The sequence below is a fragment of the Argopecten irradians genome, chromosome 8 (genome assembly GCF_041381155.1).
Source record: "Argopecten irradians isolate NY chromosome 8, Ai_NY, whole genome shotgun sequence".
NCBI lineage: Eukaryota > Metazoa > Mollusca > Bivalvia > Pectinida > Pectinidae > Argopecten > Argopecten irradians.
Genome location: NC_091141.1, coordinates 14381153 through 14408433, shown reverse-complemented (window position 1 = coordinate 14408433; position 27281 = coordinate 14381153). Strand labels below are relative to the sequence as shown.

General features: G+C 33.8%; 2 protein-coding genes and 1 non-coding gene across 4 annotated transcripts; 1 reads left to right on the top strand and 2 right to left on the bottom strand.

The window, feature by feature from the left end:
- Nucleotides 1-312: 312 nt before the first annotated feature.
- LOC138329448 (uncharacterized) lies at nt 313-4220 on the bottom strand. Its single transcript, XM_069276461.1, has 4 exons — nt 3503-4220; nt 2914-3089; nt 904-1023; nt 313-546 (listed from the first exon to the last, which is right to left on the bottom strand). The coding sequence occupies exons 1-4, from the start codon at nt 3582-3584 to the stop codon at nt 484-486; spliced, it is 441 nt and encodes a 146-aa protein (XP_069132562.1). The 5' UTR covers nt 3585-4220; the 3' UTR covers nt 313-483.
- Nucleotides 4221-10266: 6046 nt separating this feature from the next.
- On the bottom strand, nt 10267-10340 carry Trnai-aau (transfer RNA isoleucine (anticodon AAU)). Its single transcript has one exon. It is a non-coding gene; the product is annotated as a tRNA-Ile (tRNA).
- Nucleotides 10341-10563: 223 nt separating this feature from the next.
- On the top strand, nt 10564-25900 carry LOC138329447 (protein FAM199X-B-like). Of its 2 annotated transcripts, none has more exons than XM_069276460.1 (7): nt 10564-10620; nt 14683-14793; nt 15706-15887; nt 16395-16593; nt 17623-17774; nt 18966-19087; nt 22965-25900. In XM_069276460.1, exons 2-7 carry the CDS (start codon nt 14753-14755, stop codon nt 23154-23156), a joined length of 888 nt encoding a protein of 295 aa, XP_069132561.1. In that variant the 5' UTR covers nt 10564-10620; nt 14683-14752; the 3' UTR covers nt 23157-25900. The 2 variants fall into 2 exon arrangements, with proteins under 2 accessions (XP_069132561.1, XP_069132560.1); XM_069276459.1 differs by lacking the exon at nt 10564-10620 and adding an exon at nt 10754-11006.
- The last annotated feature ends 1381 nt before the right edge of the window (nt 25901-27281 follow it).

The window sequence follows — 27281 nt, the reverse complement described above, 5'->3', positions numbered from 1 at the left end:
CTATCATTCAAACATTTTGTCTCCATCTCTTTGAGTGCCGTCATCGCGAAGCGTTACTTGACCGCCATCTTGTTGCTAATGACGTTAGAGGCAAAAAGCTATTAACTCTTTCGTCCAAACCTAATACGATTTCTACTAACCTGATATGACTATATCTTGGATATCACGTGACGTCATTTTAACCAATAGGAATACAAGATTCTTGTCTGAGGCGGGATAAAATATCGTCCTACCTATCACACGCGAGGATAGATCTATTTTTTAAGACAAATGACAGAATATCATAAAAAACAATCTCAGAACAACGTAACATTTATCATAAACGACCATGTACGTTTCATTATTGTTACTTTGTACATATCACATTTTTATCAATGAACAATGAACTTGAAATCTATTAGAAATTGATATGAATATAGTTTATTCCAACATTATTGCTCATTTCCAAAGAGGTACTTCTAGAACAGTGGGCTGTATATGGATTTATGACGTCATCCGCGTCATACCGAACGTCATCGTTTGTCCAGAATCCAGGTGTGTAATGGCCTGTAGATAAAATGGAAACAAAGGTATCAACGCATGCATGTTGTAATTTGTCTTTGCATGAAAGAACACCTTAGGCTATCTGTATGTGACAAATTGTTTTCTTTAATATATACGTACACGCATTATTTTCTTACACAACATTGCAGACACGTTTTTGTAATAAAGCCTTTTTATTTCAATAATTCGAATTAAAAAATTCCATGGCGTCTTTAACTCAATCAATTTGTAAAGTCATCATCATTTCTTTCATCAAGAAATGAAAATGAAATAAACAAAACTCTGCAGTTTACTGATTAACAATTAGTAATTCAGGTTATACATTGTACTGATAACGTAATTTGAAGATCATGTCCTTACACAGTTCATGGTGTCCCCGACGACTGTTCTCTCCATCCGGGTCGTTTCCTTCTTTCCGGACGGAAGCCAGGTATCCGTTACTTCGATTAGTTTGTTAGGCTCTTCTAGTGTGGGCGTAGTCTAAACCGAAAACACTTATTTTCATTCCTTATGATTTACCACTTACATATGTATCTATTTATTTACAGGCTATCACAGTCCGTTATTTTATGATTTCGGTTTTTTACTGGCTACAATATTTTGTTCATACATGTTACAAGTTTTCTTTTTCAGGTTGGAAATTAAGAAAAAGGTACGTAAGCGTTGAAATATTAATTTTTGTTTATATGATTGTAATTCAATTTTGCTTGTAACGCACATTTTCCTTGGTTTCATACGAGGGATTTCCGAAATTAATGTTACTTGCGCAATATCTCGTGGAAAACGTGCTAAATGGGCTTAAAACTACCTCGTGGCGATAGCGTGATAAAAGGTAAATATATCGCTTACAATTACACTGACCTTGGTGCTGTGTACATTGTTTTGTAGCGCACTCGTTACACTCTATACAAATATGGTTGGCAAGAGAGTTGAAAACGTAATTGAAATTAGGGCCTATATCAAAGGTAGGTCTCTACTTGGCTTAAAGCCGGCGGATATTCATCGTGAGGTGTGTGATATATATGGGAAGGGTCAAATGTCATATATGACTATTTGTAGGTGGGTTGCTCGATTTAAGTCGGGACACCAGCAGCTTAAAGATGCTGCCCACACAGGTCGCCCTGCAACAATACAAATGTAACAACAAAGCATAACATTGAACTAATTAGGCAAAGCCTTGAAAAAGATGCAAGGTACACTGTCCGGCAGTTAGCTAAAATGACAGGCTTGTCTTTAGCACGTATTCATTGCATTTTAAAGAAACATCTTAAGCTGGGCAAGATCAATGCCAGGTGGATACTCCATTTACTAACTGACAACCAAAAGAGGTCCCGGATTGACAAGGCCAAATCCTTATTGAAGAAATACCCAAAATACAGCAAAAAGGCTTTTGATAATTTGGTCACAGGTGATGAAACATGGGTGTATTTTTTTGAACCCAAAAGAAAATGCTCTAATCGAATCTGGGCAAACAAAAACGCCAGGCGCCTTAGCATTGCTAAAAGAATACGCACCGTGAGGAAGGTTTTGTATGTCATATTCTTTGATAACAAGGGTCCAATCATTCAAATCCCTGTTCCAAAAGGCAAAACTGTCACAGCGAAGTATTATAGAGACGTTGTACTTCAAAAACCTAAGAACGTCTACAAACGCCGACGCCCACAAACAGGTTTGAGGTACATCAGGCTCTTAGATGATAATGCGCCAGCACACAAGGCGCGCATTGTAACGGAGTTTTTGAAGGCAGAAAAGGTCACTGTCCTCCCCCACCCTGCATATTCAGCAGACTTGGCCCCCTGTGACTTTTTCTTGTTCTCCAAACTAAAATATCACCTGTCTGGAACAAAATATAAATCAGGAAATGCCCTTGGCTCTGCCATTTACCAGTATCTTATGAGTATACCAATTCAAGAGTACGAAAACTGTTTCCAAAAGTGGATCGATCGGTTGAAACGATGCATAAATGCAGAGGGGGAGTACTTTGAGGGACAGGGCAAAGTAAAATGATCAGAATTACTTCTATCAAAGAGAAATCACCAAAGTAACAATAATTTTGGAATACCCCTCGTATGTTACATTCTCAGCCCATAATGGAAACAAACATGACGTTGCCTTTTGTAACGTCAGTTCTAATAGGCTGATTTAACGACGTTATGCTTTCATAGAAAAAAATCCCAATACGAATTTGGAAATCCAATTATGATAATTATTTATTTAGATAGCACTCATATTTCTGTGTTATATCTTCATCCTTACATTGTAACAACAATAAATAATATCTTCGCTTTTGGAACATGCCTTGTAAATACTCAGACATGTTTATATGAAAATAGAACATGCTAAATTAAATTGTGGTACAGTGTTACATACTATAAATTTGTTTCCTTCCATGTCGACATCCTCTGGGTTGGTGACTCCGATACAAAGCTGGTGCGTCTGTGTGGCATCTCCAAGTGTTAGGTCATATATCCATGTGTCACCCTCAATTGTATAGGTGATACCCATCTTTACACCCCTGTACATCACCTTTCCTTCGGGAGTAACCCCTACATGAAGATAATGTAATAGCAACACTTATACTCATGTGAATATTAAAGGAGTTTAAACAGTACGTTCTTCTCTGACGCAACCTATATATAATGCCATCATATAAAGTAAACACAGAACACTATTTCCTACTATGAAACCCCCGTCAAAGTGCAAGCAGGCAATATATTATCCTTGATTAATAATATATTCTATTCATGTCGATAACTATCAAAATACATGTGTAGGCTTATTTTTGTTTCGTTGAGCATTCTCATAGAGTCATAAAACTCAATGGACATATAGCAGCGTTAAATAAATCGTAATATAAAGTCTTACCTTGACCAGGAGAATTTTAATTAACAGAACAATAATTGACGCTGAGTTTATTCTTTTTAACAGCATGGCAAATTAGTATAACCTAAACTCTTACCCATTGCATCGCAAAATCCGTCATAATTGTCAGCTTCTCCTGTTGTCTTGTCGGCCCGCCACGTCCCATGAAACAACGACATTGTTAAACTTTGTCAGTATATAGATGTACAAACTGAATCGTGAATACAAGACACAGCAAATCCTCCCATTCAATAAAACATACCTAGAATTATTCATCCAGATTCATTCTATATCCAGAACAAATTCAAAACTGCACTCAAAGAAACGTGTTTTGTATCGCCAGTAAACTAGACATGGTCAGTACGTAACACAAGGATCAGTCAGAACTTAATCTGAACTGTGTTGTACTCTTAATCCCATTACAATACGCCGTTCTAGTCATAAGTTACATGTCAGGTAACAATGACATATACACATTAACGGTATTTCCGACGGTAGATTTGATTTCTTTATTACTACAAACTCTCGATAATGGTTGGCAATCGATATGTTAATATCATTATCTCGTGTATATGGCCTTACTTACTGCTTACGTCCAACCCCTAACAAAGGCATGGTGTATGCATCACTCGCTACCACAGATAAGTTTAAACGTAATATTATATTTTATAATTTCCCTGTAATCATTAGTTTTTTTTTAACCAAAAGAAAATTGTATTCAATATTACATGTTGAATATAACACAGTGTCCATTCAACAGAAGGCCTCTCATACCCAGATTTCTATATTTCTACATATTTTCCCTCTATTTTAATTTGTATTTAATGAACAGGTCTCAATACTATTTTCCTGTTTATCTAGTCTTCCAAATGACTTGTTATAGTCTTTGGATTATAAACAAGGCAGGCTGTATTATAAATGGTAGCTTTTTGAAAATAATGTGAACTTCTAAACCTGAATATTAACAGAATATGACCGAATTTAGAACAAAGATCAAAACACATTAACTCGCCTTGAGTTTTGTAAAGTTCGTATTCGCAAAGTTATTAAACAATTAAATTAAAGTATTGATTTCTTAACGTGTACACAATTAAAATATCTCGGAAGTATCCGAACTGTTCCGATCTATTCCGATTTGTGCGGGTATTGCCGATATTGACCACGTGATACGGCTAGGGAGGTTCCGAACTATACGGGTATCGCCGATGTAGCGCACCTGATGCAACTCGGTTTTCCGATATTACCCGAAAGAAACATGGCAGTGACTGTGGCGGTTCTTTCAAAACGTGTTTACCGCTATGTCAGTAGTATATCGGTGCTTTCATGGACCTGAACCATCATATATAAGCATCCATATTCACACATTGTATGTTTTATGAGAGATTGTGATGGTTAAAAATACAAGAAATATAACTTTAATGTCGTTTTGAAAACTTTAGCTTTAAGTGATTCACCATACATAAAACAAAGAGAGGCTGTATACAGGGTGATCCAATGTCACCCTCTGTTTTTTTTTTTTTTTTTTTTTTTTTTTAATTTTATGTGGTGAAATTCTGGCAATTACATTGTAGGTAAAGAAACAACCAATCTGATTGAAATACATATTCTTATAACCACTCCGTTCAATTGAGGATCAGACAACATCCCGTACGGGGTCATGTTCGGCTGACCTTAATACCACGTGTACTTCAGATCAAATAAATTTTTGTACGTTGCTATATCAATTGACAACACCATTTCGTCCCAGTATACATATACAATAAGCTTTGTTGTACTGTTTGGGCGAGATGACTTAGTACTAAAAAATTATTATTTTTTCCAAACAATTTCGTCCACTTAAAGTCACAGTCAAGATTCTGGCAGCGGCAATTTGATTGGCCATTTTAAAAGGTCACCTGGACATAACCCCTATGAGATGTTGTCAGATCCTCTTATCCAACGCAGTGATAATAAGGATCTGCATTTTAATCAGATTGACTGACAATACAGTTAACATAACAGAGAGCAGAAAGCAATTAAGACGACGGATTGATTACCGAAGATATGCTGAAGATGCTATCACATTTCTAGTTTTTCTCTTGATAAATCAACGGAGACCGAGTAATACTACTGATGCATTTAAAAAAAGTCATTAATTCACAACAATGTAATACATGTACATGCACATAACATTGCTAAAAGTTGTGCTTGACAGTTTATCTATTTTATCGACAGGAGAGGAGTAAGGAAAACCCGTATTGTAATTCAAATTTCTATAATTGATAACCATGATACAAACTAATGGCAGTGATGAGTTTGATAACTGAGAATGTAACGCGTTACATACATACCACAATCATTTAAATCGTTAACACGTGAATATTAAAGATGCTCCGCCACTGACAGAGCATAAACGATACCCATCATTTTAACAATAACTGATGTATAATCGTGTATAGATATGTGTCTAATTAACACAAAAATACATATAGAATATTGATTTTTTGATTCTGGCGCATACACACTCAGTACTACAATTCCATAAAGGGCATAGTGCGAGGAATTTTTTTCAAGATGCAATTAATTATTTTTGATATTGCTATCTTGAATTAGAATAAGAAGCTCAATTTTTTTTCATTTGTGATAATAGTGTAAAGTAAGCAATTTTTGTAAGTGAATGAAAATACTTATTCGTCTGCTCCTGTTTTTGATAGAAAACAAATACCATTCGTCGGCGGTGGAGCATTTTTAAATAATTTGTCTGTGGTTATAGATATTCCTGCATGTTTTGAATCATTGTAAGAATACTAAAACTATTTGAGCAGTGCTATTACAGATAACATAGCAGGACGAGGGTGATAGGGTAGCCCTTACCTATCAAGCCTTCTCATATAGTTTATAACTTATAAACAGTGCATTTACATAATTATGGTAGCATTTTGGAAAAAAAATAGATTCCTTTCATTTTATTAATGTACGGCGGGGTATCAGAGCCACTACAACACGATAAGTAATATAAGACTCTTTCATATGTGGATATGAAGGATAGGGATATTCTACCCGAGGCTCACAAAATGTAGTAAAACCCCAGGCTTGCCGAGGGTTTTGCAACATTTTGTTATCCCGACCGCCTGTATATAACGACCGCCTGTCTATAACTGATTACACGGCAACATTACATACGACTTGCCAGCGAAGTGTTTTTACAAAATATTACACGCATACATTGTCCGAAATTAATCTTGCATAGATAATTCCATGCCGCGACAAGTCAGTAATTATGTAATTATTATGTTCATATCTGAAAAACATCTGCTACTAGTGTTGAACAAAGATCAACGAGTTGATTTTATTATGATCGAAATTTCCGCTTGCATTTGAAAGCCCCATCCAAAAATTAAACAATAAAACGAACACAAATCACGGAAATATATTGACATTATTAGTTTTTAAATAATGCATGGTAATAAATATATTAATATCCAATAGCAATAAATAGGTCTGTTTTGCATAAATATAATTCTGTTTTATTTGCTGACTCGCTGGTTAGCACGAAAGCCCCGACCTGTCTATAAAGGCAACCTGTCTATAGTGACCGTTTTTCTGTCTCCCCTTCTATGGTCGTTATAGACAGGTTTGACTGAACATTGTATCCAGCTGCACATGGGTATCAACATATTCTTCCTTCCGTCTGTAAATATGCCTGTACATACATGTACAGTGTACCTTCTTACGGACAGACAATGATTAATACACGAACATACTTTCAAATGTGATACAGACGAAAAAATGAATTAATACGCAGACAGACGAACAGATGTATTAATGGACAATCAGACACACACACAATGCGCACACATGACCAAACATAACCCAGTCTTTTTTAGGAGTAAACAGTTGTTAGAACGATTCAATAACTAGTAAATGAGATAAATCATGGTCAAAGGGACGCAACTCGAGATGATTTGTTCGACATGTCGCGATCGTTAATAACTTTTATGATCAAAATCACAATTTCATCAACCATTAACCCCGTTGTTTCTTTTTATCTTAGCATATCAATAATAGTAAGTGCATATAAACCCATAAATAATACAAAGGCTGTAGCCGAAAATATTGTTACTTAAAATCTACTGAAAATGTATACAAATATTACATTGAACTTCTGACTATATCACATATGAAACTGAAATATGTGTTAAATATTACCTGCACCTGATATACAATCTATACTTATAGGACGTAATTAGTAATACCAGCATAAAAAAAACATGTACATATTACTACAGTAATAACACAGGTATACGACGCGCAAAAAAAAAATACTAAATTTTATCAGTCTTTTTTTTTTTTTTGCGCGTCGTAAACCTGTGGTAATACATACATTGTACATACATCAGAGGTCATTATCATCGAGGCATACAGTGTTTCTCAAATACCATTATTCTCCTTTAATTATCGATGGATTTTTTTAAAATTTCATTTTGTGGAGCTTTGTGGTTTATTTTGAGTAAACATTTGTACTATATTTTTGTGGTATATATCCGTAACAAAAGTTGTCATGTTATTGGTAAGAATCACAAGGAAACGTTTTTTAAAATGACATTATTTAAGGAATAGTTTTTCTTTTGTTGAAGTTATGAGGGTATAATGATAATGCAGCACGTGTAAATTATGTAACCCTGGCGAAGCAAACTGTAAATATATATATAGATAATAGCATGGCACACGTTAAACAAAATCGTTCCTAGCTATTTAGTTATTTATTTCTATTATCCATGTTGTATAAGTACCAAAAAAGGTCATCTTCTCGTGAATCTTCAAAGCAAAAATCTTAACTTATAAAGCTGATAAATAATTGATACCTGTGGACAACTGTATCATCCCTCGGTAATTACATGTTTATCGTTGCACAAGGTACGCTCGCAATGACTCCGTTGTTTCTTTGCGTCTTAGCATTCTAATCATTGCAAGTGCATAAAAAACAATAAACAATACAAAATTTGAAGCCGAAAATATTGATACTGAAAATCTACTCAAAATCTATACAAATAGTACATGTTTACTGAATCACAAAATGAATTAATAAAACTAGATATCTTCTGACAATATCACATATGCAAACCTGTAATATAACATGAATATTATCTGATATATTGTATTACCTGATATACAAACTAGCTTCCATGCGTATGGCAAGCCAACATGACATTTATTAAAAAAACCAATGTCGATTCTTAAATTCAATGCATATACATATGTAGATAAGATATCTTGATTGCGATTTAAGATATATCATATGTATATAAGAAAGGTATATAATTATATAAGATATCTTATATAATTCGATTAACTACGGGATATACTTTGCACTTCCAATAAACTTCCAATAAATGTTAAATTGGCTTGCTATACATGCGTAACACGTACAGTATATACTTGAGCTTTCAATTTGTTAAATGTGTGATGAAAGCTTTACTTTTTTCTGGCCTAACGGCTACATGCATTGCTCCCTGTTACCTCTCTTCGATACTCCAGGGGTTACTTACACTGTCGTTATAATCACGTACGTGAATGTCACGATAGTGATAGTAACCCCTGGAATATAGAAAGAAGAATATGGTTAACGATTCATATCATGAGCTGGCGTTCAATATCTGAAAAAAGAAACAATTGTTTCGCCTATGTACTTCAATCAAATGAAAAATCTCTAATATTGGCATAGAAAATCGCAAGAATGCCTCGCTACTGATCTGTAGTCGATACCTATTCAGTGAATATAACAAATGTAGATCCGAAATGCGGAAACGTTAACTTCTTTATTTCAACCAATTTAGTCAAATTACAGTGCATTTAAACACTGAAACATATGCTGAAATATATAGAAAATGGGTAGTTTTCAATTTGCTGAAAAGTCGATAGTTTATGTAAAGGATAAAGTAACGCGTTATACCACATTAAACTTTGATTATAACAAGTTACAGTAGTAGAAAGAATAAAACGTTGGATATAAACAAAAATTACAGAGATAATCATGTTTGAAATAACCATTTTTCTATCATGTTCAATAATTAGCGATATACACCACTTCAAAATTAAAAAAAAATCCCAAAATACAACCCTTCAGTTTTTTTAAAAGATACAATAAAGGATAAAAGATACAAATGTATTATCAAATTTCATACCATAATGAACCTTTCATTAAAATACTAAGCTTGAATTACAAGTTTAAACATCATGATAGAGTCGTAAAACTTCAATTCTAAGACTCGTGTATTCAGATGTATGTTATGCATTACTTCTCTTGTTTTTGTCTTGTTTTAAAATCATTCATTTATGAATATGGAAGAATGAGTGAGTGAAAATGTTTGTTTGTAAAACATCGAAAGCTATCAAATACATACAATTATAGATATACTAATTAATAGACTGATATGAAATTGAAAATAGAGAGAAAGTGTACTGTATCAGAAAAATAAATACATATGTATATATGTTTCTGACTTTATGTATGAGTACATGTAATTACATTTTGATATAAATGTAGTACTCATTGTATTGATGACAGAAACTGATACTTTGGAAAAATTAAACATGAACTGGACTCTTATATCCAGATAAAATTTGTTCGTGCACATGAGTCCTTACTTGGCGGGAAATAAACCTAAAAACCAATCACACCCTGAAGCTGTTGTGATTGTCTTCACCTTATCCTAGAACATTTTCCCATTTGTGACATTTCACAGATCTCATTTAAAATAATTACAAAAATGACACTTATTGTAGAGCATCAGCAGGACAAGGATTTACAAATGAGCCTGTGATCTATGTCCTTTATGAAGGTGACAAAAAGATTAAAATGAAAATAAAAAAGATGAATCATGGCCAGTGTGGGGGTCGAACCCACGACATTCGCGTTATTAGCACGACGCTCTAACCGACTGAGCTAACCGGCCCTATATTTAGTTGGGAAATATATTTAAAGTATAAAATTGTTATCTCTTTGATTTAGTTTAGTTTTTACTTTTACTTTCAAATTGGTTGAAACATTAGCACTGGAAATAGTGGACGTATAATTTTGTTCCATTTTTATTTACTTTCCGCTAAATTTTCTACATAATATTAGATATTATCCATATATGACCAACCGGATATAGATATATAATTATTCCCCTTGAAATGGCGGGAATAGACGTCTTGTCGATCTACTGGAAGATTGGATATTTCTATAAAATGGTAACTTATAGATATGATTCAAGTCGTTTGATTAAATTGTACAAAAATAGTTGCAGAAGACAGATTCCCAACCCTTGTTATAATATGAGAAAACATAAGACTGTATGGTCTACTTTGTGGAATCCTGATCAGTCATGTGATTGTATTTTTAGCCGTGAGAAGAATGTCAACCAATCAAAACTCGTGTTTCATACTTGTACGGGAGAACCTGTGACGCACATGTCGGCATGTTTAGTGGTCCACGTTGGTAACTAAAATGTCTGTATGCTTGCTTTGAGCCTCAGCGTTATTCCAGATAATTTGCAAACTGCATAGGAGCGAACCAGTACGACTCAGGAATATCAAGCTGCTTATAAGATGATAGCAGACACCGCGGTAACCACCAGGTAATTCCTTATGCATCTGCTGAAAAAAAGTAAAACGTGGAAGACGCTGGGTCGCCTTTACTCCATTTGTCGATACGTCTACGCCTACGTTGTCTTCAAATACTGTTTTCAACTTATCCTATTGTCACATATAGCGTCATCTAAATACGAGATAATTGGTTCACGTTTAAGTCGTGAATAGTAGGCTGCTGTGGGCCATACTCCTCAGAAGTCGACATTTTCGCTTTCTATGTCGCCATATATAATATCGCTGCTCGTCGGTTTACGATAGTGTCATTTTATTACATCCTTGATTAATTTAACATATATACATACAGAATTATATATAATGACATCTGGTATTGGCACTAATAACCGAATTTCGGGACATTTAAGCAAAACTAAAAGTATGAAGCACGTGGTTTGCACGTGGTAATAGGTACTGGTAGCTATTTTTGTATTCCAAGAAGTCTGCCCCGTATACACCATATGCTTCTATTATCTGTCTGGTTGGTTTAATTTGAAAATAAAAATCTATAATTGATTTTGACCATGGCCATTATGTGATATATATCTCATCAAATAGAAGTAGGAGCTGGTAAAGGGTTCAGCCAGGGATTAAACCTCATGCAGTCTGTGAACATCAGAACTCTGTCCAGGGATTGATACTGAAAGTAACTTATTATTTCATTTGGTGACCATGCAGCACACCCATCGGATAGTAGTTCTGGTGCTCCTTCTTGCAGTAATTCAGATTAAGCACACACATATGGGTAACAGTCCTGCATTTGAGTAATGCTATCTAATAGTGATATCTTATATTTATCTTGAATGTATTGATTTGTTAGCCATTCTGTAAGTAGACCTTCTGGTCTGTTGAATTGGAAATAAATGAATTATTAAAAAATAGTTACTCAAATGCAGGATTCTGTAAAATGAATAAATACATATATACTGTATATATATATAGTTGTTTTAAAGTGAATAGTCGGGCAAAGAAAACCAGTCTAAATGCGTTCATTGGCCTTCCAAAAGTTCTCACATATTAATACGACGGTCAAGTTCTGCTTACGTTTCCCAGTTCTGACCATTGGAAAAAAGAAAGTTGAAAGCATTGAAAGCGAGGCTGCGTGGAAATGTAACCACGGACATAGTCAGCCGGGAGGACGTTATAGGATTCCTACACTTTAAATTAATTTCTTCTTACGCAGACAATTTTTGAGGAGAGATTTTATTTTTCTATTTCATCAGAAATTATACTGGATACATTCACACCATTTTTACCGACTTTAGCTATCCTTGCCTGACTGTTCACTCTAAACCTTTTTATGAAAAAAGCATCATAAAATTTTTACTTCAGGCACCATCATTTACATTATTTCTCTGTGTCTCAAATAGAGATATATATAAACTTCATTAATTGATAATCTTGGTGATAGGCAGGTAAGTCATAGATCCACGAAAGAAACTTTTCCTTGAAGTAAAATTGGACAGTTTTCATTTCAAAGTGGTTTAAAAAAAAAAAAAAAAAAAAAAAAGCCAGACAAGATATCTCAATAGAATTTGTCTTAATTAGTATAATTGATAACTTAAGTCAAGATACTTAACTTTAATATGATACCTAGAAGTCAATAAAAGTCATACTGAACTAGTCTACTTTCAGGGCTTGACATTAACTTTTAAGGGCTTGCTTTTAATTTACCTGCCTTGCTGGAAATTTGACTTGCCCAAATCGAATTTGACTTGCCCGAATCGAATTTGTCTAATAATTGAATTATAATAATAGGTGTATATACTGTAGACACTACAGTCAGTATACATTTTCAAATCCTTGGCTACCTCAAACTGGCCCATTTATATCTAATAATAATATGTAATGGTACATAGTCTCAGTAGTAAATAAAATAGCAATTTTTGCATATGTTCATAAAAAAAAATGTTTAAATTGTTGAATTGATAAATTGTTCCTTCTCTCCAGTCAGCCTATATATACAGATAGTGGTAATGAGCAGCAACCTTCCTGATCTAACAACTCCTCAGGAAATCTGTGCAGAGAGCTTCATAGTGAAGATTGTGTTGCAATTTTATCCTAATTACTGTGATATCAACTCTACATCAACCTATACAAGTATCAATGACATCAGGTCTCCAAAATCTCCACCTGCCCAGTCGGGCAAGTCACAGACATAAACTGACTTGCGGGACAGGAGATTTGACCAGTCACCTGTGTCGGGCAATGGTTAATGTCAAGCCCTGACTTTTGCCACACACAGCCTTGACACTTAAAAAAATAGATGAATTTTCTTCATTCAGACACATACTCTATACATTCACATGCAATCAAGATCATTTCTGCATACCAGAATGTTACTAATCGCTACACAAATAAATGGTGTCTTACAATAGCAGGCATTGACATAAACAAATGTTAAGTGAAAACAAATATATTGACTTGTTTTGACGCTTCACTGGAACAGGAGCTCCCTCTCGTATATATTTTTTACAGATGCTTTGTCTGATCCAGTAATGTTCATATGATAAAATATGTTGACTTCTATTTTAATTTGCCAAACTTTGAAAGCAACAGGACCGCACTATAATTACTTGCATAAAAGTATGTGAACTAGTCTACTTTCAGGGCTTGACATTAACTTTTAAGGGCTTGCTTTTAATTTACCTGCCTTGCTGGAAATTTGACTTGCCCAAATCAAATTTGTCTAGAACTAATAATTAAATTATAATAATAGGTGTATACTGTAGACACTACAGTCAGTATACATTTTCAAATCCTTGGCTACCTCAAACTGGCCCATTTATATCTAATAATAATATGTAATGGTACATAGTCTCAGTAGTAAATAAAATAGCAATTTTTGCATACGTTCTATAAAAAAAAAATGTTAAAATTGTTGAATTGATAAATTGTTCCTTCTCTCCAGTCAGCCTATATATACAGATAGTGGTAATGAGCAGCAACCTTCCTGATCTAACAACTCCTCAGGAAATCTGTGCAGAGAGCTTCATAGTGAAGATTGTGTTGCAATTTTATCCTAATTACTGTGATATCAACTCTACATCAACCTATACAAGTATCAATGACATCAGGTCTCCAAAATCTCCACCTGCCCAGTCGGGCAAGTCACAGACATAAACTGACTTGCGGGACAGGAGATTTGACCAGTCACCTGTGTCGGGCAATGGTTAATGTCAAGCCCTGACTTTTGCCACACACAGCCTTGACACTTGAAAAAATAGATGAATTTTCTTCATTCAGACACATACTCTATATATTCACATGCAATCAAGATCATTTCTGCATACCAGAATGTTACTAATCGCTACACTAATAAATGGTGTCTTACAATAGCAGGCATTGACATAAACAAATGTTAAGTGAAAACAAATATATTGACTTGTTTGACGCTTCACTTGAACAGGAGCTCCCTCTCGTATATATTTTACAGATGCTTTGTCTGATCCAGTAATGTTCATATGATAAAATATATTGACTTCTATTTTAATTTGCCAAACTTTGAAAGCAACAGGACCGCAATAATTACTTGCATACGCACCTATAAGTATGTAGTATCGTGGTGTGGCTTTATAACTAATAGTAATCAATTGCTTTTGAAAAATGTAAATAATTATAAAATTGAATAATTGATTAGAACAAATTTGAATTTAATCATTGTTGCAGTCCGTGGTCCTCGGAGTCAATCCTACTGAAAGACTTTGATTTTGCTGATCTAGGACGACTAGATGGAAGGATGGACAACGAAACTGTGGCTATTAACAACAGTTATGATAGGTATGTACTAGAACAGTATAAATCATTATCCACTTCAACGGAAGAAGAGTTAATAAATATATCACCATGGCTAGAATTATATATTCATTGATTCACCAAATGATTATAATAATTAATTTTTCTTTGTTTTTATGCTAAATGTGGCTTTTTGATTGGCCAATACTTTTTTCCATACCACTTAATTGCAATATGGAAAAAAAATCTGAAAATGGCGCGAAATATTGTGGTTATTGTGATGTCACAAGAGAAACATTGGCGTTGTGTAATGGTTTGGGGAAAATAATCCCTTGGAAAAACCAATAGAATTGTACATTAAAACTTGTTTTATTTTATCAAATTGTCTAAAAATTAATTGTAACCTTTGATGTTAATATTACTGAATTTCATCATGTTATGAGGAGAAAAAATTGTTCGCAAACTTGTGAGAATCTGCTACACAATTTGCAAACAAAATTTTTTCATAACCTGATGAAATTAAAATTTATTGACATCAATGCTTAAATGATATTAGAAGTAGCTTGCTGATGTCTTTTGAAATCATAAAGAAATAAATCTTTCTAGAAAAGCTTTTTTTTTTAGATCTAGATTATCATTTCCATACAATAATTCAATGCTTTTTTGATATGCATGTTTCACACTCCAGGTGACCATTCCCAATGGAATTTTGTTTTTCAAATTTCAGTAAAATTCCCAAAATTTACAGTTTACTCTGGGGAATCACTATTTCAATTCACCAATTTTAATCCGAAATAAGTAAAAAGATTACCTCCCATTTTAGTCAGAAAACACCCTGAGACTTCATAAGTTTATTCGTGTATTATGCTGAGAAACATTAAGCATTTACCCCAGCGATGTAGATTATATAGATTGCAGAACAGCATTATATATATCTACAAATGTATTTCATTACAGAGCTTGGAAGCAGTCCGCCTTACAAGTACACCAAAACCTATCCACTGGAACGAGTGTGGCTAGTTCAGACTGCAGCGATGAGCATGATCTATACCTAGACATTGACGCAGACTTAAATGAACATCTCTTTGGAGACATTTCTACATCTTTATTGAATATTATACAGGATACAGATGTCTCAGGTATGTCTTTTAACTTGTATCTCATAAACTAGACCAAAACTATATGAAATATTAGATCTTCTTATCTTTACCAGAAAATTAGATTTACCAGAATCTATCATACCTGAGACACAAGTGTTATTACTGATGATATCGATAACGATGAAATACTATCTTTTACCTTTGACAACTTTGAAATATTGTAAGAATTTCTTTTACAAAGGGTGAAAAGACTGACATCCATATCAAAGACATAATTTCTAGTGCATAGATAAATTTAATCTCTAAAATATAACTACAGATTCTAATTCTAATATAGAAAACATTGTTTATCTCTGAATTGTAATCAGAACACTTTCACAGAAATGTTCGGTCTCAAAAATATGTAATTTATTGAATTTGGTAGTTGATGTCTTTGTCATTTTAATCAAAGGCTACGGAATGGGTAAATGTAAGCAACATTTAGTGAATCGCTTGACAAGCAACTATTGAGTTTCACTCACTCGTTTTTATTGATCATATTTTCAGATACTATTGCTCTTGTTCAAGACTTTGACTGGCAAAGTATATCCTGCGACTCGTACAACAACACAGCTGCTACGTCAGAGACGGAAGATAGTCCCAACATCAGTTGCTCAGAAGGGGACCTAACTCCTGTCAAAAATCACAGTAAATCTTCGTCAAGTTCAAAGTGCCGGTCAGAGACATTTTCAGATAATAGAAAATGGTATGAATTACTTGATGAAATGTTTGTGTAGATACATGTATATAGCAAATATGATAATCATCCTGTTGGAAAGATACTTGATATTACAAATAATCTTAGTCATCTAATGAAAATTAGACTTTATAATTCAGTTCCACTACGATGCACTATGATTCGCTCCAATACAAGATCTAACAACTCCCCATTCTGGTCACCTCAGCATGACACCTGACCTAGAATATGAACATCTTGGGACATACTAGTCAAGTATTGTACATAGTTGTTCAAACCTCTGAGAGATTTGACCACATACATCAAAGATTTCAAAGGCAGCACGCTGATTGGCTCACCCTAGGGGTTAATGGGGAGTTGATAGATCTTGCATTAATTGGAGTGTATCTTAGAGCATTGTAATAGAGCGGAATTTACAAGTCTAAATTTAATTAGATTTGCAATCTTAATCAGATTTCAGTTTGAAACAAGTACTTCATTTTTGGTCATTTGACATCAAGATGACCTATATCCATCTTGCTTTAGCTGTTGTCTGCTGTCTGTAAACTGTTCACATTTCAAACTGCTGCTAAGGGTCTACCTTTGTGATTTTGTTGAAACTTGCTAAGAATGAAACCGAGATGGTCCTGATAAAACATTGTTTCTTTTCAAATCTACATTTTAAAATTGGCCTGTCCTACTGTTGACATTTAACAGTGCTCCAGTTAAGATGTGCACATAGGTAAAGTTCTCATTGAAAACCTGTCAATTACCCCTAAAACTTGTATGAATGCGTACAAAATAGAGAAAATACCCATACAAAACTTATTATTACTCAACCCAGTTAGTATGAGCACTTACATCCAGAAGTAAAATCAGAAGAAATTTAGTAACATCAGGTTAATTCCAGTTATTTTTATGTGTCTACATAATCTTTGACTTTGATTCAGATAGATATTTGTATAATTCTCTGTCAACAAGATTGGGCCATTATAGCCTATTAATAATGCATTTTTATCTTCGTCTGTTATTAATTTTACTTGATATTTTCGTGAGCAGGACATGTCTGAGCCCTGAAGAACGACTCCAAGTGGTGGAGGACCTTAGTCACATTGTCAGTAGAGAGCTTGGACTACGCGAGCAGATGGAGGTGATTCAGATTATCAATCCTACAGCCAGTGTTTCGCCTACAGATACAGAGTTTGTCATTGGTAGGTGATTAATGCCTCCGTCATAAAATGTGGGGCCTATGCTGTCTTTGCATTTTACAGAGTTTCCTACCTTGTTGGTAGGTGTCCATTGTGACGTCACTATTTTATGAGCAAAATCCACACCATTGTCACTGAAAAGTATGATGTTATGCTGGCAAACACATGACGTCACAATTAATACCTGCTCGGCAGTACTCATAACTCTGTAATATGCAAATACAGAATAGTGTTAATCATGTACATCTCATCTAGCTTTGATTTATGAAGGCTTGGGCGTTTCTGTTTTGCAGATACTTTAGTCAAGTCTGTGACATTCAATTTTTTCGCTGCTAGTCATTTGAACTCATAAAACAAATATTTTACTAGTCCGACTACTTAATCACCAGTCCAAATTAAATATATAGCCGTTTTGCTTTAACACTTAAGTCATGATCAGTTTTTGAATGTACTCAAAATGTGTTGAAAAATGAAACTGACCACCGCTCATGTGAATATAGTACATTTGTATATTTATCGATTTTAATCGTTTGTGTAGCAACTAGTCCAATCAGGCTAGTTCATTACAATTGACACTAGTCGGACCATAAAATTACTATTCGTAGGCTTCGGACTAGTGTTTAGTCTGCAATTTCTCAAACAAATGGGTCAAAAGCGTGGGGGTGGAGTTTGTTATTTGTTTTGTGAATTCGGAGTCTGGACTTAAGAGTTTATAGCTCTTTATCAGTCCCCTACTTATAAAACCAATGGATGGTTTAATTTTGTCCCTATCATTGATTTTCAGATAATTATAAGTTTACACATTAACATCACTTTCAAACTAATTGCTCATAACTAGTATTGTGGTTATAAGTTCCAATTTTGAAAACGTATTTGATACAAACAGACCACAGTTATATATACTAATGCTTGGAAGTCCAGTGCCTGACTGTTTACGTTAAGATCAAGCTGTTGAACTGAACATTCAATTTCATAGTTTAAAGAAATAATATTGCTTGATATCACCATATCATGTATGGTTTTGTTATAGAAGGAAACCGGAAATAGTCATATCAGATATTTTACGTTCAAATTACAGTAAAGTCGTGGACGGTGAAGTCAGGTTTTACTATTCTTTGATAATGTTTCATTGAATTGTCCATTTAGAAAATTCTTGGAAGTGCAGAATATTCAAAACTAAAAAATCCTTTTCAGAGCTGGATTCCTTGAATGACGATAAGTTAAAGAGAATTAGGGAGTGTGTGTGTAGACATGCCACAAACCAGTGCAGCCCTGATAGCTCACAACAAGATACACCCAGTAAAAAGTTTGACAAGGTAAGATTTAATACACCGATGACCCAGCTATCTCATTATAAGATATGCACAATATATGTTTGACAAGGTAAGATTTGACATACAGAATTCTTAGCTGACAAGATACGCAAGGTAAAACTTCAGACACAGACAATCAAGATATCCCATTATAAGTAATATACTGAAAAGACTTAAACAATTCTGTATCCAAGAAGTAAATTCAAGATTTTAGGCACTACCGTTTCTCCCTGTTGACATGTTGTTGTCAAGAGGATGCAAAATCAGTGCAAAATTAACTGACAAGCAATAACTACTAGTACCGTCTTTGGAGTGATGTATTAGATTTAATGCTTGCTGACAGATTTAACCTCACAGATGTAAAGAGATTTTGACAACATCTACACACAAACAAAGATACACTTATAAGAAAAAAAAAAGTTAAACAAGGTAATACTAGCTATAGACATAGATAGACTCAATCTGATTAAAAGAGATTTTTATTAAAACTTTTACATAGAGAATTAGAGGTTATGTTCTGGTGATCTTTATACTTCATGTACTTAGTTCGATGGGTTTTCTCCGCCAAGTTACATCAACTGAAAACGACATTTCGTCCCAGCTCACACATACATTAAGTTATGTTTTACATTCTGTGCGAGATTACTAAGACATGAAAATAATTCCGACAGCTCTTGCCAACTATTTTGTCACCTTTTAAAAAAAAAAAAACTCCTTCCAAGGTTCTGGAGTAACCATTTGATTGGCAAATTTGAAAGGTCACCATAACGTGACCCTTGATGAGATGTTGTCAGATCCTTTATTTTATGAATTGATAGAAAGGATATGTATTTTTAATCACATTAGTACAATCTTGTTTGCTCAGGAGGTATTTCCAATAAAAGTTTCACTGTCCAGACACTAAAAAGACTGATATAACTCTGTATCCATGAAGCAAACCCAAGATTTTAGGCACTACCGTTTCTCCCTGTTGACATGTTGTTGTCAAGAGGATGCAAAATCAGTGCAAAATTAACTGACAAGCAATAACTACTAGTACCGTCTTTTGGGTGATTTATTAGATTTAATGCTTGCTGACAGTCACTTTAACTTTAGATGCCTATCGTCAATTATGAATACCCATTCAGTCAAGCGAAAAAGAGGTGAAATCAACAAAATAAAGAAAAGATGGATTTTAAATATCAAACATCTACAGAAAATGATTTCTAAGGTTGTGAGTTTTGTGGCCTTGTGCCTTGTGTTAGTGATAAACATTTTGTCAGCATTTAGCTGTATTGACTGATAGAGTTGCCATCTGACTTCCTAGGTTTCAGTGTGATGACTTTTAGTTCCTTTACCACATTAGAACAAGATACCTCCATCTTTTTGTTAGTTATGCCCCTTTGTTACAAAACAATGTAAAGGCTCCTATATTTATGATGGATGTGGTATATTTGGGCCTCCTGGATGACAGTTCTATTTTGGGATTTGTTTTAAACTTTATATGAAGGCTAGGTCAGTTATGGAAAACATCCCTCCCTGACAACACATTGAGTTCCTATGTGCCAGCTGCATGATAGTTAATGTGTAAATCATTAGTCAACTATGTAATATATTTAGACTTGAGGGGAAGAGGGGGGATATGCAAAGAATATACTGGAATGTAGCTTAATTTGGCACTACCGTTTCTCCCTGTTGACATGCTGTTGTCAAGAGGATGCAAAATCAGTGCAAAATTAACTGACAAGCAATAACTACTAGTACCGTCTTTGGAGTGATGTATTAGATTTAATGCTTGCTGACAGTCACTTTAACTTTAGATGCCTATCGTCAATTATGAATACCCATTCAGTCAAGCAATGAAAGAGGTGAAAATAACAAAATGAAGATATTAAATATCAAACATCTATAGAAAATGATTTTTAAGGTTGTGAATTTTTGTAGCCTTGTATTGTAGTACTGATTAAAATTTTGTCAGCATTTAGCTGTGCTGACTGATAAAGTTGCCATCTGACTTCCTAGGTTTCAGTGTAATGACTTTTAAGTTCCTTTTCCTCTTTAGAACAAGATACCTCCATCTTTTTGGGAGTTATGCCCCTTTGTTTAAAAAAAACAATGTAAAGGCTCCTATATTATGGTGGATAGGGCTGTGGATTGTCTAACATGTGGCGATCCGATCCGATCCACGATTCAGGGATAGCGATTCACAGATCGGACCATGAGTCACCAGTTAGATACAAGCAAAAGATTCAATCGAAGTAAAACTGTTTTTATTGATAAATCAATAATGGTCTTATATATTGATAAATGTTTGATTGATAATAAAACCAATTTTAGAAGTTTTACATTCCTTATCATTAAGCAATAGAGTTAGAGGTGAAGTACAGCAGGATTCAGTCACTGTGGATTCAGTCACTGTAACTGTAAAAAAATCAAATCATTTGAATTTTGAAATAACGTCATCTCAAAAAGACTACTGCACATCACATGAATCAAAGTCAAACCATCTGTGAACATGTACACTGTATATAAATTATCATGGTAAGGCATAAATCACCATATCAAAACATTTCATTGTTACTTTTATTTTGGTCAAATACAGAAAAACATTGAAATTAAGAAAAAACAAAATTAAAATCTATAAGAGTAGTTACAATTTACTTTGGTTCTAGGCCTATAGTTTTTATTTTTAATCAGGTGACATGGGGTTCACATCTCTACAGTACTCGGTTGCCTAATATAATACATTGTATATTCGTATTTTTACATATTTCCGACCCGTAATGAAAACGAAATTGATAATAACCTTTTACATCTCTAGAAGTCAATAATTATGTTTTATCATTATTATTTTATGAAGAATTCACAACATTGCATCGAAGCGTGGGTACGAAAATAACATGTTGCTAGCTTTACTTCACGCAGCTCTTGTGTACTTCCGGTCTACTTCAAAGTGAAAACATCGATGATATTCAGACTTTAGTGTACATTCCTTCACATTTTTGAGCTATGACAGCATTAAAGAAGGTATTGTTTTTTGCTTTTGAAAGATCGCGATCCACAAATATCAGGAGTCACGAATATTTGTATCCCATTTTTCTCAATAATTCGTGAATACTCGAGTACTCGGATACTCGTTACAGCCCTAATGGTGGATGTGTTATATTTGGGCCTCCTGGACAACAGTTCTATTTTGGGACTTGTTTTAAACTTTATATGAAGGCCAAAATACTTTGCTAGGTCAGTTATGGAAAACATCCCTCCCTGACAACACTTTGAGTTCCTATGTGCCAGCATGATAGTTAATATATTAATTCCTATGTGCCAGCATGATAGTTAATGTATTAATCATTAGTCAACTATGTAATATATTTAGACTTGAGGTGGATATGCAAAGAATATACTGGAATGTAGCTTAATTTGGCACTACCGTTTCTCCCTGTTGACATATTGTTAAGAAGATGCAAAATTAGTGCGATATCAATCAACAAGTGCTGTCTCTCACGTGATGTGCTAGATTTGATATTCGCTGACAGTTGAATTTTGATCCTTTGTAACTACACATGCATATACCTTAAACTCTCAAATGTAAAATCTATATTGATTTTTATATTACCGTTCTACAAATGGAATACGTGGAAATTGTGAATACCAAGGTATATTTAGCAATAGATTTTAGTCTCCTCCAGGCCCCAATAGGTGCTGACTTCTTAAGAAATTCTTCTAAATTGCAAAAACGTCAGTTTGCTTCAGGTTGAATACAGAATTTTGAATTCAAAAAACACAATAACCTAAATTCATATTCATGTTCTCACCAAGTCCTTGCAATTATTTTCGAATTCAACTTCAACTGATGCTGTTTCTTAAACCATTATACTATTTTGTCTTTATTTTCATGCAGAAATTAAAAACACGAGAAAGGAGAAGTCGACAGAAAGCAATTCGACAACGCCAGCGAAAAGATTACAGGCAAATGCTGAAAGAGAAACGTAGTGGGTTATTTGTGAAAGAAGAAGTGCTATCACTTACCATTGAAGATCCCGGCAGTTTACACGAGGACGAAGGGGATGGAGACGTAGATATACTGGGATGACCCTGATGTAGACTAGCTAGCTAATATAATCCACAATGCATGGTCAGACTCGTCATTAGCATCATTTATACTGTGTAGGGTATGTGTTGGTGTTTATCTCTGATAACGAAAATGTTTGTTTGTTTATGTTTGAAAAGTCTTTAGACTCTATGTATAATTTCATAAAAGCAATATACTTCATACTATTAAAACTATATTATGCGTTACATGATACCCCATAACATTTGTGCGGTACTTGTATTTCCAGTGGTGATGTAATGTAACTCTTTGTAATTTCCCGCTGAAATGGCATTGGCATGGGATACCATCATTTAGCATCCTTTAATCACCAAAAGAAACAACAAGTCCCACACAAATATTATCAGGTATCACGTGGGGCATGAATTTGTCCCATTGAATTTCATTGCAGTTGCAGAGTTAAAATATTCAGTTGGATTTCACTGAATTGCTCTACAATGTAACTACAGTGTTTCTTTATTATTGTTAAAACTAGTTTGCAGCTTCATCTAGGATATATCACTTTAATTCTGTGAAAAAAGTTGTTTTTTATTCTTTAAACAGAATCCATTGTTCACAAACAAATTCTGCTTTAAGATTATTTTTTCTTTTCAAATGAACTGTTTTTGCTTGTAATCTCTTTGCCTGAATTACGCAACAAAAAAATATTTTAGGTCAGAAACATAAAAATTGGAAAAGATAATTAATTTGAGGTGTTTAATCAATCCAAACAGATAAAAATGAATTTGAATTTTAATGTACATTTATTGATGACAGATTAAACAGTACTAGGTTGATTACTATTGATACCTATATCAGTCTATAGACACTCCTTGGTTTCAGTGTGGCTAGTTAATTAGTTTCTCTGGTCAATGGTGCTTCGTCATCCTGTTGGGTGACAATTAACTTCCATTAATTGTCACTAATTACTGCTTGCGACAGCTTGCTGGGAGACAGTGATAGAATTCCTGACCATATGAAATACAAAGGTGATTAACTTTTATATTGAGAGATAATTATAATTCACGCCATGTAGATCTAGAGTACAGAGGATTTATTGTAAAGTACAGGTGATCTACATACATGACTAGATATAAAAATGAATTCTCGCACTACATTATGACAATTTCATGCAGTTGTATAGAAAAAACCTTCTAACAGGTAATGTTGAAATAGAATTCCTGAATACTATAAGAGTCTTCATAACTTCCGACTGAAACTTAGGGTGGAACTCTTTGACACTTCAAAACGGACCAACAACTTACCAACATTTTATTTAATATATGTATCATGCATCACTTATTATTCATGAACAAAACCTGCCACAAGAAGTGTAATGAAATAAGTAAACATAAGTCCGTGGAATAATAGCACATCTTCAGTGCTAACTATAAGATTGGGTCTCTTCTACGGTATCAAGTTATAGGATGAAATAGAAAACTCACTTTTTGCCATGGTTGTTTTTTATGTATGAGAATGCATATCTTTTTGTATTTTCTTAGATATGGATATATAACAACACCCTCTTTGTGCAAGTTGTCAGCATTTATGGGGAATATTTTGCATTGAAATTGTGACCTTCATACATCGATTTTGGGACTATATGAATATAGCTTTTTTCCCAAATTTTTTGATGTGCAAAATATACTGATAGTAGATTTTTTTCAGCATTTTCAGCCCTAAAATATTACACTGGTGCGCGTAAATTATACAAGTTTTGAGGGTATATAAAACTTGGTTTTCTAATAAGTTCTATTTGGTGCATACCAAAGTGTTTATATTTTTTTATCTCTTGGTTTTATACACAAGCATTAATTTCTCTTGACTGCCATTCCTAGCTAGTGCTGCCATTTACATGTTTTATATTTTGTCATGAATATTTTTAAAAATAAGATGAAATCATATAAAATCTGAATCCATTAGTTTCATGAAATGTTTTTAACACTTACTACATAATCAGTGCTATTTAAATTTGAGCTTGTTTTTGTGGATGAAAGATTTTCAATTATACATTTTTAAGAAAGAAAAAGTATTATGGTTTGAAAAGGTCTGAGTATTATTTGAACCTTTAATATTAAAATACTGTACAATTTATTTTTCTCTCTATATCGTGTTCAGTTTCTGAACATGATTCATAAATATTGTTGTGGGATTCTATTCTTTATGCCCAAATGATGTATTCAGATTTACGTTTGAACTCTTACAGACAATTTAAATTACAGGTTTATTATCTGTTTATTTTGTACTTGTTTACTGAATTTACCTGTATCTATTGGAAATTTGTCAAGTTACATTTCTAGCATATTGAAATTCTTTACATTGGACCTGCAATAATCTCAATATTTCGTCTGTCTATCCACAATTGGTTGCCAAAGATTTCCTTAAAAATTGATAGGTCTACTGTTTTGGTGTTGCCTATTGTAATAACTGATAGTATGTCAATGTACAATAGGGTATTTTAGAGAGGTCTTTTTCTGCCTTAGCTAAAATTGTACAATTATTGCAAATATGAAATCAAAATAAGACTTAAAATTTAGTAATCAAGATATTTGACAAATATTTTGGATTTTGTGAAGTGTGATATATCTTACTACAGTATTTGTAGATATAGAAATTATTTAAAAGATATCTTTGTATGTGGACTTTGAAAATTAAGAAGAAATTTTAAAATGTGTGTAAATGAATAGTAATCATTTTCATAGTCGTGGAAAAATCTTGTTTTGATTGATTATTTTGTGAAAATCAAATTGAAAACTTGAATATGATGTGTGTAACAAGACTATTATGATACAGTCTATTTCCATTTCATACATTGAAGTCCCAAAACAAGTCAATTTGAAGATAGAAAACAAGGTATGAACATTTTGTGATATGACCCATGAGAAGCATAAATGTCAGTAATGTTGAAGCCAGATAAAACCGAAACCCGTGGAATCCACCAGGTTCTGGAAAGGTATAGATCTGATGTACGATGCTTATGAATGCGCTACCTTATTTAACACCCAGTACCCAATAATAACGTTGTTACTAACCACCATATACGCCCTACGACCCCTACTAAGTTGGCTCAGCCAGAATGTCGAGATTAAAGTTAGCGAGTCGCGAGATGTCTATTGTACCGAAGAATGCGAACGATTCATCGTATTAATCACTAAGTAACAAACATCCATTCATTAAATATCTAACAAAACCCCATTTTTGGTGCCAAATGGTTTTTTTTTCTTATTTCAAACTCTTATTTGTACACTAAGAGTATACATATATATATTACATCTTCAATGCTCTAAGCTCCAAAACTCATATCATTTCATCATTAGATCATGTATATATATTCATAGTTTATCTCTTCTGTTATTAAAATTCTGATCAAATGTCTTTATTGTTCTACATTGAAATCACAAAATATGCCGGCTAATAGTTTTTTTCATTGAAACAGTTACATGTGTGTATATAATGTTTAAGTTTAGTGTTATACAGTTTCTGGTATTGACAGGAGATAAAGGAAGGGAAGTAACTCTATATCACAAAATGGGCGAAAACTAGAAACTGATGTTCCCTTGATATTTTTTTTACGAAATCTCTGATAATTTTTCCTTCCGCACGCCAACCCCACCTTGTCATCTACCAGATAGCCTGACTCCAAGGAAACACAGTCTTGCATATATTCTGGTATTTGTGCCAGATTACAGAAGAATCTTATTGGTGATTGCTTAGGCAGGAAGAGATTTATTTTATTTTATTACATTAATTAGTCTTAAGTTTTTTTGTCATGTGAGCAATGTAAATTGTTCACTCATATCTTGTACACTTTTGAGTGGGAAAGAGTACAACATAAGGAGTGATGAGGTAGGACCTACACCACAAACTCACAATACAATCAAAATTGATGATGTTTATTTGATCTATATTTGTTTTGATGAATCGCATGTCACAAAAACATAAAACTTAACTACACACACCAACAAGGGAAGAAACACTTCTGTGTAATATGTAAATACAGGAGTGAAAGTGTTAATATGATGTACAGTGAAAGAGTGATGCATGTTTTGATACAGTTTGTGTTTGTGGCAGGTCACTCCCTCCTGGTTTATCCTCTACCTTTCATGTGGGGATGTGTTTGGGCAATAA